The sequence below is a fragment of the Sorex araneus genome, chromosome 7 (genome assembly GCF_027595985.1).
Source record: "Sorex araneus isolate mSorAra2 chromosome 7, mSorAra2.pri, whole genome shotgun sequence".
Classification (NCBI taxonomy): domain Eukaryota; kingdom Metazoa; phylum Chordata; class Mammalia; order Eulipotyphla; family Soricidae; genus Sorex; species Sorex araneus.
The window spans coordinates 33,992,519-34,005,301 of record NC_073308.1 but is presented as its reverse complement, the minus strand read 5'-3'; the positions used below and the strand labels follow the sequence as shown (position 1 = coordinate 34,005,301).

General features: G+C 47.1%; 1 protein-coding gene and 1 long non-coding RNA gene across 2 annotated transcripts; both read left to right on the top strand.

Moving 5' to 3' along the window:
• Positions 1 to 1,689: 1,689 nt before the first annotated feature.
• On the top strand, positions 1,690 to 4,824 carry LOC129406483 (uncharacterized). The gene is made up of 3 exons (XR_008631026.1): positions 1,690 to 1,828; positions 2,916 to 3,037; positions 4,694 to 4,824. It is a non-coding gene; the product is annotated as an uncharacterized LOC129406483 (long non-coding RNA).
• A 24-nt stretch (positions 4,825 to 4,848) lies between these two features.
• LOC129406444 (kinesin-like protein KIF14) lies at positions 4,849 to 12,200 on the top strand. The gene is made up of 5 exons (XM_055144212.1): positions 4,849 to 4,948; positions 5,783 to 5,870; positions 9,327 to 9,443; positions 9,649 to 9,764; positions 11,972 to 12,200. Exons 2-5 carry the CDS (start codon positions 5,784 to 5,786, stop codon positions 12,198 to 12,200), a joined length of 549 nt encoding a protein of 182 aa, XP_055000187.1. The 5' UTR covers positions 4,849 to 4,948; position 5,783.
• Positions 12,201 to 12,783: the final 583 nt, after the last annotated feature.

Genomic DNA, 12,783 nt, shown 5'->3' with positions numbered 1-12,783 from the left:
AAGCGGGAGCCAGTAACGTTTCTGTTCATCCCAGCCCTGAGATTTTAGCAGCCTCTCCTTACTCGTCCTTCCCAACGGTGTCGTGTTGGAGGCTCTTTCAGGGTCAGGGGAATGAGACCCGTTATTGTTACTATTTTTGGCATATAGACTACACCACAGGGAGCTTGCCAGGCTCTGCCCTGCGGGCGGGATACTCTCGGTAGCTTGCCAGGGTTTCCGAGAGGGAAGAAGAATGTATATAAGAGAATTCAAGCAAGTATGTTAAAACCAAATACATGTGTGCTGCTTTAGGTACTCCAAGTCATCGCAACAGTAATAAAAATAATACTAATAATAGTGGGCTGGACTATATTATTAGTATTATTTTTATTGTTGTTGCGATGATAGTCTAGCCCACTATTATTAGTATTATTTTAATTGTTGTTGTGATGACTCGGGTTCATCGCTTGCGGCAGTGCTCTCTGGGGCTGTGCCTTTAGTTGCCTTGCAGTTGCAGGCTTGCTCACCTAGCAGGGACTCCCAGTGCCTGAGGGGCGGTGCTGGAAGCAACCTCATCTGGCAGATGTAGTTCTAGGGGTGCGAATGTAGCCCGGCATAGGTGTCCTTGCCTTGGGTGTGAAGCCTTGGGTTCAATTCGCTCACTGCAAAAAGCATTACTTTTTTCATGTTTCAAAAAAAAAATGTTTTTCACATCTAGCACCTCATGTTTCAAAATCTGACTGAGTGCCACTTTGCCTGCAAGAGGCCAGCTGGATCTTGGCATCCATGATCCACAGGGACTGCCTGGAACCACCCATGCCCAGCCCAGATTCGGAACCTACCAAGCAAACAACTCTGTAACCCAAAACACACAAAACAAGACCAATAAGCTCCAAACAACAACAGCACTGGGTTAAATCTCATGACATTGGTTTTGTAATTCTAATCACACCACTTGCTACTTGGTTGGATCTTTCACACGTTTATTATAAACTCTGCCATTTCTGTTATCTCTGAACTGGAGGTACCACCTTCATCAGATTTTTCAGGATTAAAGGAAGAATCTCCATGTAAAACAGTTTCAGTCTACATGTCCTATGCCCATGCTTTCCAGCAGAAGCACGAGAAAATGTTCTTGGTCTGATGCACTTGTGGGAAAATGATCATTTTTACAATGCCAGGTTTTTGATGTTTTGGTTATAGACCATGCTCCTTTTATATTGGGGATCAATGAGAATCTTCACACTTAACATCCATTTCAGGGTTTTAAAGATCCCGTCCAGAATCCCACCTTCCTGACGCAGTTATTCTCATTTTCTATGTTTGGTTTTTAAATCTGGGGTGGGGAGGCCTTGCAAGCAGTGTTCGGAAGTCCTGCCTACCAGCGATTTTCTGTCCACAAACAAGAACTTAAAGAGACTCAAGCTCTACTTAACTGAGCAGGGCGGGGATGGGGGGGCGGGACCTGTCGTCTAGGAGATGAGGGCGGGGCGGCATGTCTGTTTAGATTCCCAGCGGTCCAATCACCGGTGCTTCCGGGGGGCGGGAGGAAGCGAGGGTGCGGCCCTGTCGCAACCCCAACAGCCAATCAGAAGGCGGCGCTCCCGTTCAAATCGCGGCCGCCGCGGGAGCCGCTGGTGCTTACTGTGCGTGGCTTGGGGCCTTTCTCGAAGGGCACCCCGAGGAGAGGCGCAGTCCCGGTGCTTGCTGCGGGGGGCGTGCGGGCTGTTTGTCTCGGAGCGACCGCTGACTCCACTCCCCGTCCGGCTCGGACCCCGGATTCCAGCGCCGCCGGGCCCCCGCCGTGCACCCGGTGCCGGTGCCGTTCCGCCCAGAGCGGCTTGGAGAGGTACGCTAAGCTGTCACAGCCGGGAGCCTGGCCGGCCGGGGCTTGGTGGCTGGGGTGATTTGCTGCGGGTGGGGTGGCGTGTGTCCCTCGTCTTCAGGCCAGCCCCTCTCCCCTTAAACCGGACGGCGAGGTTCCCCCCAAAACGACCCCCGACTCTGTTCGTGCAAAACAGCTTTCAGCTGTAGAGGAATTTCAGCATCTTTCTGTGACCGTGCCACTTATTCCCATTACTGGGAAGATTCTACAGTTGCAGTTTAGGGGCTTGCGGGAGGAGCTTAAAACTCTCGAAAAGTTGCGTAAGGATCGTGCTATTTATTTAGAACTTTAAAATATTTACTGGAAACACACACACACACACACTACTCCTGTGGTGAGTCAGTTTCTTAGTAACAGTAGTAACAGTACTTGGGAGTAGTTTGAACAAGCCTCACTTTGCAAGATAGAATCACTCATGCAATTGTCAGGACAACAAATACAACACAGTTGGCTGTCCCATGGGCTAGAGTTCTCTGTTCCACAGCTGCTCCCCTTCAAACTTTAATGCAGATACAGGTGATGGTGGTCTGCATGCTTTGCATCATGTGGAACGTAGGAATCCTGGGTGCAGTCTCTGGGTTTGGTCCCGGGCACTCCATGATGTCTGTAGCACTACCTGAGTCGACTCCCTCCCCCAGCTCAGCTTTATTTTTGCTGATGTTCACTTCACAGCTTTTGGTTGCTTAGTGTATTTGATCTATTATATATGGGCTTTCTGAGGGAACAAAAGGGATCTTATCTTTGAAATTCCTAGTGTCAGAGGGTCTAGCACATAACAGGGGGCTTCTCTATCACTAGACATAATATTTGTTGTAATATTTGTTCATGATCCTAAGTGCAGATCCTTGTCTTAATCTGTGTGGAAACAATTTATTTTGGTTGAGAGTGTGACAATATTTAAGATAGTCTTCTGGGAACTTACTTTCACAGTGGGAGTTGTTGGGTTTTTTGTTTGTTTTTTTGTATTTTTCTCAGTTTAACAATAGCACGGCAGGTAGGGCGTTTGCCTTGCAGGAGGCCCAGCTGACCCAGATTCTTCCATCCCTCTCAGATGGAGACACTCGCTCTGGATGAAGAAACCGCTGCTGAGAAATACTTGGCAGAGAGAGACCCTTTAAAGGTGGAGAATAGCCAAGTAACAGTGTTCGTCCGTGTCCGGCCCTTCAGCACAAGGTATGTCACACCTTTTATTTATTTATTTTGGGGGGCCACACCTGGTGATGCTCAGGGGTTATTCTTGGGTCCTGCACTCAGAAATAACTCTTGGTGGGCTCCAGGGACCATATGGAGTGCCGGGGATAGAACCTGGGTCGCCATGTGCAAGGTAAATGCTTTACCTCCTGTACTTCTTGCCCTGTATTTTTATTTTATTTTATATTTTTTTGCTTTTTGGGTCACACCCGGTGAAGCACAGGGGTTACTCCTGGCTCTGCACTCAGGAATTACCTCTGGCGGTGCTCAGGGGACCCTATGGGATGCTGGGAATCGACCCCGGATTGGCTGCTTGCAAGGCAAATGCCCTACCCGCTGTGCTATCACTCCAGCCCCTCCTGCCCTGTATTTTTAAGTTAAATTTTTTTTTTTTTAGACCACACCTGAGGTGCTCAGGGTTTTCTCCTGTTCTGTGCTCAGGGATCACACCTGGTGGGCTCGGGCGACCATATGGAGATGGAACGCTCCCCAGCCCTTCCGCCCTCTCCCTTCTCTCCTCTCTCTTCTCTTCTTGTGATGGGGAGAGTGGACCACAGCAGCTGTGCTTAGGACTTACTCCTAGCACTGCTCAGGGACTACTCCTGTTGATGCTTAGGGGATCATATACAGTGCCAAGGATTGAACCAGGCAATTATCTCTTGACCCTAAGACCTACGATTTTAAGGTAGATAATCTAGAGGAGGGAAGACCCCTGGGATTAATAGTGACACAGCAACTAACCAAGAAATTTACTACTCAGTCTTACATACCTACTATACTATCACTCCGGCCCAGGTTTTTCAGATTTAAACTGGAATAGCACAGGTAGGTTACAGAAGGTGCAATGGGGAAAACGGGTGATGGAGAGAGAAAGAAAATGTTGGAAAATTCTATAGGAAAAGCATCACTTTGGAGTTGGAGAAATAGTACAATGGGAAGGGTACTTGCCTTGCATGTGGCTGACCAGGGCTTGATGCCTGGTACCCCGTATAATTCCCCAAGCCCTGCAGGAGTGATCCCTGAGCACACAGCCAGGATTATGCCCTGAGTACCATCTCGTGTGTCACCAAAATAAAACAAAAACTAGCACAGCTTTTCTGGATAAGAAATCTGGAGTGGGGCTGGGGTTACAGTACACCGGGTAGGATGTTTGCCTTGCACGCGGCCGGCCCAGGTTGGATCCCATATGGTCCCCCGAGCACTGCCAGTAGTTTCTGAGTTCAGAATCAGGAGTAACCTCTGAGCATTGAGTGTGACCCAAAAAGCACCCCCCAAAAAAATCTGGATTGAAGTGTGGTTGAGAGGTCAAGTGCATGCCCTATAGGCAGGAAACTTGGTTTCAAACCCCAGAGAGGGAGAGAGAAAGAGAGGGAGGGGGAAAAAGGAGAGGAGAGAGGATAAGGAGAGGGAGAGAAAATATTTGTTTTCCCTTGAGTGGTCACATGGAGTTATAGGAAATATATTCTGGAAACTCTATACTTCTTGCTGGTCTGTATTTACCATTTGCCACAGAAACCTTCTCTTGGCTTGGAGGAATGTCATATTTAAATAGTTTCATGATGCTTATTGAATTCTGTGGACATAATTCTCCAGATAATTACAATAACTTGGTTTTTTTCTCTGCGCTTCTTTTTCAAGAGAGAAAATGGAAAAAAGCATCTCAAGTAGTCTTCCAGAAGGAGGAAGAAATAGCAGTGGAACATCCGGACATGAAACAAGTTTATCATTTTGTTTATGACGTTTGTTTTTGGTCCTTCGATGAATGCCACCCCGGCTACGCCAGCCAGAGCACTGTCTATGAGACACTAGGGTACCAGTCCTGGATCGGGCCTTTGAAGGCTTCAATACTTGTCTTTTTGCTTATGGTCAGACGGGGTCTGGAAAATCGTATACGTAAGTGGGTTGCAGAGTGTCTCTCCGGAGATGTTTCCATCATATTCTGGGAGAAGCAGTGTGGTTTATGGAAAGTACAGGCCATTTATTTCACATATCATTTTTGCAAACTTAGGCAAGTGATGAGTTTCTGATTTTGTGCAAGATTCTGTTTATTAAACTTCGTGCGCGTGCACACACGCACACACACAATGGACCTTTGATTGTAGATTATATTTCTAGTCTCGAGAGAAACCCAGAGAGGTTACCTTAAATGCTGTTGTAAGGATTAAAAATAAGGCAATAAGGCATCTCAAAGGTAGGAGCGATGATACCGTGGGTAGGACCCTGGTCTTACTGTGGCTGACCCAGGTTTGATTTCCCAGGATCCCATATGCTTCCTTTGAGGCTGCCAGGAGTGAGTCCTGAGCACAGAGCCAGGAGTAACCCCTGAGCATCACTGGGTGTGATCCAAAAAACCAAAAAAAAGTCCATCTCCTAAGAACACCTGCCATAGAAGGAAATAGAGTAGTAGGTAACTTTGAGACTTTATTCTGTTCCAAACACTGTGCTCATGGCCTGTTCAGCCTTCCCGAACCCTCTTGAGTTACACAGGTCTACCTCTTCCCATTTTACAGAGGAGGAAATGGACATTGACTGAAGTTCAGTCTCATGTCCAAGGTCATAGGATTCATAAATAATCAAATGAAGGTTTGAACTCTGGCAGATTGTGAGAGCCCAGATCTCTTAGTTATTGATGCGAATTAACCGTGTTCCCCCCCATCTTCTCAGTCTGTTTGTCCATGAAAGGGAAAAAAAATTTCCCTTCTCTTTTATTCATAATGCATTTTCCAGGATGATGGGATTTAGTGAAGAAGCAGGAATAATTCCAAGATTTTGTGAAGATTTGTTTGCTCGAGTGGCCACAAAGCAGAGCCAAGAGGTACGTTCTCATAGTAGCTCCAAGTGTTCAGCTTCACCGGGTTGGTGTGTCGAATTTTATGTTTATTTCGGGGGTGTTGTGCCTGGCAGTTTCAGGGTTCCTCCTACTCTGCTCAGGGCTTAATTGTGGCGTGGCTGGGGGGACCCTAGGCTGTTCTGGGACTCGACTGACCTGTGCCAGGTGACTGCCCTACCAGCCTGCACAATCTGTTGCAGCTCTGGCCTGTGAAGTTTTATTTGAATATACGCGGTTGACAGTTCTTTTCGCTAGATAGAACTGAAGTTGCTATTCTCCATTGTTTATTACTACTACTCTCACTAGAACTTGTTGTTTTTGGGCGAATGTATCCCGAGCAGTGCTCAGGGGGCTCTGGCAGCACTCCCGGTGATACTTATTTCTGCTTCAGTGCCGGGGCCGCGGGGATCACCCGGGTGGTGATGGGGAAGATCAGAAATTGCTGGGGATCAAGCCCTCTGCACCTGAGCCTGTGCTTCAGCCTTTATCATGCTATAAAATGTCACTTTGATTCTCTCCCAACCCCTCCCCTGAGGACTGGGGTTGCTAACACGCCCCGATGCAGTGCTCCTTGGGGCGTGGCACATGGGGCCGTGGGGGTGCGCATACTCACTAGGGCTCTCGATGAGGCCACCTAGGACAGGCACCTAGGAAGGCCGGGGTGCCCGGGAGGGGTTGTCGTGGTCCCCCTCTCCCTCCACTCCCCTTCCCCCTCCCCCTCTCCCCCCTCCTCCTCCCCCTCTCTCCTTCCCTCCCTTTCTCCCTCCTTCCCTCCCTCTCTCCCTCCTTCCCTCCCTCTCTCTCCCTCCCTCTCTCTCTCCCTCCCTCTCTCTCTCCCTCCCTCTCTCTCTCCCTCCTCTCTCTCTCCCTCCCTCTCTCTCTCCCTCCCTCTCTCTCTCCCTCCCTCCTCTCTCTCCCTCCCTCTCTCTCTCCCTCCCTCTCTCTCCCTCCTCTCTCTCCCTCCCTCTCTCTCCCTCCCTCTCACTCCCCCTCCCTCTCACTCCCCCTCCCTCTCACTCCCCCTCCCTCTCACTCCCCCTCCCTCTCACTCCCCTCCCTCTCTCTCTGCCTCCCTCTCTCTCTCTGCCTCCCTCTCTCCCTCCCTCTCTCTCTCTCCCTCCCTCTCTCTCTCTCCCTCCCTCTCTCTCTCTCCCCTCCCTCTCTCTCTCTCCCTCCCTCTCTCTCTCTCCCTCCCTCTCTCTCTCTCCCTCCCCTCTCTCTCTCCCTCCCTCTCTCTCTCTCCCTCCCTCTCTCTCTCTCCCTCCCCTCTCTCTCTCTCCCTCCCTCTCTCTCTCTCCCTCCCTCTCTCTCTCTCCCTCCCTCTCTCTCTCTCCCTCTTTCTCTCCCTCCCTCTTTCTCTCCCTCCCTTTCTTCCCTCTTTCCTTTCTTTTTTCCCCTCCCTCCCTCTTTCTTTCTCTTTCTCTCTTTCTCTTTCTCTCTTTCTTTCTCTTTCTCTTTCTTTCTCTTTCTCTCTTTCTTTCTCTTTCTCTCTTTCTTTCTCTTTCTCTTTCTCTCTTTCTCTCTTTCTCTTTCTCCTCTTTCTCTTTCTCTCTTTTTCTTTCTCTTTCTTTTCTCTTTCTCTCTCTCCCTTCTTCCTTCCTTCCTTTCTTTTCTTTTCTTTCCTTGTTTTTGAACCACACTGGGCAGTGTTGAGGGGGCCAATTATGCTGGGAACCACAGATGAGGCACATGAGAAAGAGCTCCAGCCCTTTAAGCTCTCCCCCAGCTCCATTTTTCTTATCCTTTAAATTAGTGATAAAGATACAGCCCTAGAGACAATTGCATTTCAGGAGGTTATGCAATAGCTTTTGGTATAGGTGAGTTTTTCCTCATTGTTCTAAAATATATAGTATGTCATTCTTACAATTTTTCTCATCAGTATATCGGGGGTGAATTATCAGTAATATGGTAATTGTTCAGTATTTGGGCAAATATCAGAAAGTGAACTTTTTGTCTTTTCTTTTTGTTTATTTTTTTAAATTTGAAATAAAAAACAGAGTTTATTCAGAAGGTTTTAGAAGAAGGAAGGAAAGAGAGTGAGTAACACTCTCGAGAGAACACGGGCTTCTCCAAAGGGGGGAGAGCCCCCATGTGCATCTCAAGAGGGGAGATGCAAGTGATCCACGTGCTAGGCCACATAGGCACAGGCTGCACAGGGATTTGGGTGACAGCTGCATGCCCTTCCTTTAAAGTGAACTGTTTTCCTGATTGTCACTGTCACTGTCATCCCGTTGCTCATGGATTTGCTCAAGCGGGCACCAGTAATGTCTCATTGTGAGACTTGTTGTTACACCACAGGTAGCTTGCCAGGCTCTGCCGTGTGGGCTCGATACTCTCGGTAGCTTGCCAGGCTCCCCGAGAGGGGCGGAGGAATAAAACATGGGTCGGCCGCGAGAAAGGCAAATGCCCTACCGCTGTGTTATCGCTCCAGTTGGGCGTTCATGATTGTATTTACTTAAATTTTTTTCTTTTTCGGTCACACCCAGCGATGCACAGAGGTAACTCCTGGCTCTGCACTCAGGAGACAGTGCTCAGGGGACCATATGGGATACTGGGAATAGAACCTGGATCGGCCGCATGCAAGGCAAACTCCCTACCCGCTGTGCTATATTGCTCCAGACCGTAAATTGTTTTTTTTTTTTTAAGAAAGTGAAAGACAAAAAATTCCAACAAATAGTTGAACTGAATTCAACCATATTTCCAATCCCTGTAAGCATTTTGGTATACAGTCTGTCTTATAATCATACTTCAATCCCGTTGCTCATCCATTGGCTCATGTGGGCAGCAGTAACGTCTCCATTGTGAGACTTGTTGTTACTGTTTTTGGCATATCCGAATATCTCACGGGTAGCTTGCCAGGCTCTGCCTTGCTAGCGAGATACTCTCGATAGCTTGCCAGGCTCTCCGAGATGGGTGGAGGAATTGAGCCCGGGTTGGCCTCATGCAAGGCAAATGCCCCACCCCTGTGCTATCGCTCCAGTCCATACTAAATATACAAAATATATTATAATGTCACGCTATTAAGATTTTTTGCAAAATGTCATTTTTGTTTTCAGCTATGTAATATGCCACTGATAGTTAAGAGTTCCTCAAGTTTTTCTCTACTATTTAGGTTGGTGTATTGCTTTTTATGCTGTATTACTATTTTTCTTTTTCTTTTTTTTTTTTTTATCAGTAATGCCTTTATATGTTAAGTTTTTTTCTCCATGGCTATTTCTTTGATGATATCATGAGTAGTTGTGAGATTTTCTCTCAAGTATTTTTTTTTAAACGTTGGCATAACCTAATCCCTGCTTGCAGCATTCTGGAATATTGATGCATCATCATTTATCATAGATTTGCAGAAGATGGAGTTTCAAAAATAAATGGATGGCTTGTGTCGTGCATTGAAGGCTTGTATTGATGACAGACATTAAAGGGTTTTGTGTCGCTCTGTTACAGACAGAGCTTGTGGAAGGGGAAGAACATGATCACAGGATAACCAGCCGCATAAACCTCATCGATCTGGCAGGCAGCGAGCGCTGCTCCACAGCGCACACTAGTGGCGATCGCTTGAAGGTGCGTGTGAGGCTCTTGGGTTGTCTTCTGGAGACATTGATGATGGAACTTCTCCAGAGATGGAGCAAATACTGAATCGTAAGAAAGTCGCTGGTTTACGGGAATGTTTACTTAACAGTGATATGAGGAGACACATGTTGTGGAGTCAGCTGATTGCTCAGCAGTTGTTTGAAATTATGAAAACTTAAAAAAAATCTTTCTACAGGAAGGAGTGAGTATTAACAAGTCCTTGCTCACGCTGGGGAAGGTGATATCTGCGCTTTCCGAACAAGCCAACCGGAAGAGAGTTTTTATCCCCTATCGTGAATCTGTTCTGACCTGGTAAGTGTCTTTCAGGTGTAAAGAATGTTGTAAAATCCAGGCGTGGGGGGCTGGAGGTTGGTTGCATTTAACTTTGGTGTATGCTGCCGAGGCGGACACATCATTTAACTTTGGGACAGAGAAGAGGAGGTGAGCAGTCAGGTTCTAGAGTCAGAGCACCTGGATTTGAGTCTCAGCTCTGCCGGCTGCAAGTACTGTGGCTGTGGGCATGTCACAGTGATCTGGCCAGTCTTCTCATCTGAGAAATGGGACCATAGGAGTGCTTGTCCTTAAGTACTTCTCCTTATGATTAACGTGAACTCACTGCATGATAGGTGCTGTCTGAATGCAAGCAACTCTGATCATAGTTATTATTAGGACACACATGGGATTCCCCAAACCTTAGCAGGTGTGGAAAATGAAAATGAATAATTTTGTTTTCTTAGCGTTCCTTGAGAGTGCATGGGCTTTCAATAAGTGTTCTTATTTGTTTCATTTCTGTTCTATTCATGTTGCTTCTGTGTCCATATGAGTGTAAGCTTGAGTAGGTAATTCTGCTTAGGGCTCCTTGTTTTCTTTTGTTTTCTGCCTTTTGTTTTGTTTTGGTGGTACACCGGCTGTGCTCAGGGATGACTCTTGGCTCTACACTGAGATCACTCCTGGGGGACCATATGGGGTGTCGGGGATCAAACTTGGGCCCTCAGTGCAAAAGGCAAACACCCTAGCTGCTGTACTATTGCTCCAGCACCTTTTTTTTTGTCTTTTTTATTTTGTTTTTATTTGGGGGTCACACCCAGCAGTGCTTGGGGTTGTTCCCTGTGGTGCTCAGGGGACCCTGTAAGAGGAGTGAAGCTAGATGCTGCGTTTCAGGCAATGCCCACCAGGCCGTGGCGCTCTCTTCGGCCCACAGCTCTGTGCCTTTATGGTTGACTTCTTCTTCTTTTTTTCTTTTTGGGTCACACCCAGCAATGCTCAGGGGTTACCCCTGGCTCTGCACTCAGGAATTACCCCTGGTGGTGCTCAGGGGACCATATAGGATGCTGGGAATCGAACCTGGGTCGGCCGCATGCAAGGCAAACGCCTTCCCCACTGTGCTATCGCTCCAGCCCCATGGCTTATTATTCTATGATTGCTGCTCAAGACGCTTACAGGGAAATCTGATTTTGGGTTAACCTTCAACCTTTTGAAAGTTAAGAATAGTGGAATTCATCCTGCAGGAATAAAGACAGATAAAGAGATAAAGTGTCATGCTCTTATTTTCCTTCAAGGGTTTTTAGGATAGTAAAAAAGCATATTTTCATTTCTATATTCATTCCTCACTTTCAGCATTCGAGTGCTTGCTCCAAAGGGTTGCAGTAGCCCCGGGCTATAAAAGTGACCAAGACACCTCGGTTAGTGAGAGGAACTGGTATCTGACTACAGTCCCTGACTAGATTGTTGTTTTAGGAAACAGTGTGAAAAAATGTGAGAAAAAAAAATAGTGGTCGTGAGATCTGAACATTGTTATGATTTTTAGGACCTGAGAACACAAGCGGAGGGAAGTTGATACTTGTGGTTGGATCAGTGATGGAAAATTGCATGGCAGAAACCCAACTCTGAATAACTTTGTAACTCATGGTGTTTTTTTTTCTTTTTGGGGTGTGACCTGGTGATGCACAGGGGTTACTCCTGGCTTAGCACTCAGGAATTACTCCTGGCAGTGCTTGGGGAACCATATGGGATGCTGGGAATGGAACCCGGGTCGGCCTCATGCAAGGCAAATGCCCTACCCGCTGTGCTATCACTCCAGCCCCTCACGGTGCTTTAATAAAACAAAAAAAAAAAATACCAACAATGTTTCATTTAAAAAAATTTTATATTTATTTTGGGCTTTTGTGACCTAGCCCAAAAGGTTCAGGGTCTCTTCCTGGCTGTCTGTTTGGAGGTCACTCCTCCTGGTATTCAGGGGTACCAGGGATTGAACCTGGGCCTTGAGCATGCATAGCCTGCACTTAGCCTATTAAATTCTCTCTCCAGCCCCACCACCCACGTCGTCCCTGCATGTGCTAGTTAGTACTGCACCTGCACACCTAAACCTTTGGTTTGATTTGTGCTTTCTCGGTAAGCGTTGGGGGAAAACTGTTCCCCGACATCTGGTCCCCACTGGGGAAGTGCTGTGCTGTTTCTTTCTAGGTAATTGCTGTTGAAGCAATGTCTGACTAGGACACTTTTTTTTTTTTGCCTTGCAGGCTGTTAAAGGAAAGCCTGGGTGGAAATTCAAAAACTGCCATGATTGCCACGATCAGTCCCGCTGCCAGCAACATCGAGGAGACACTGAGCACCCTCAGGTACGCCAGCCAAGCCCGCATGATCATCAGCGTCGCCAAGGTCAACGAAGACGTGAACGCCAAGTTGATTAGAGGTGAGCACCATCTGGAAGCTTATACCATAAACCACACTGCTTCTCCCAGAATATGATGGAAACATCTCCGGAGAGACACTCTGCAACCCACTTACGTATACGATTTTCCAGACCCCGTCTGACCATAAGCAAAGAGACAGGTATTGAAGCCTTCAAAGGCCCAATCTAGGAATGGTACCCCAGTGTCCCATAGGCAGTGCTCTGGCTGCCATAGCTGGGATGGCATTCATCGAAGGACCAAAAACAAACGTCATAAACAAAATGATAAACTTGTTTTGTGTCCGGGTGTTCCACTGCTATTTCTTCCCCCTTCTGGAAGACTACTTGGGATGCTTTTTTCCATTTCTCTTAAAAGAAGTGCAAAGAAAAAATACCAAGTTATTGTAATTATCTGGAGAATTATGTCCACAGAATTCAATAAGCATCATGAAACTATTTAAATGACATTTCTCCAAGCCAAGAGAAGGTTTCTGTGGCAAATGGAAAATACAGACCAGCAAGAAGTATAGAGTTTCCAGAATATATTTCCTATAACTTCAAGGGAAAACAGATATTTTCTCTCCCTCTCCCTCTTACCCTCTCTCCTTCTCTCCCTTTCTCCCCCTCCCTCTTTTTCTCTCTCCCTCTCCCTCTCTGGGG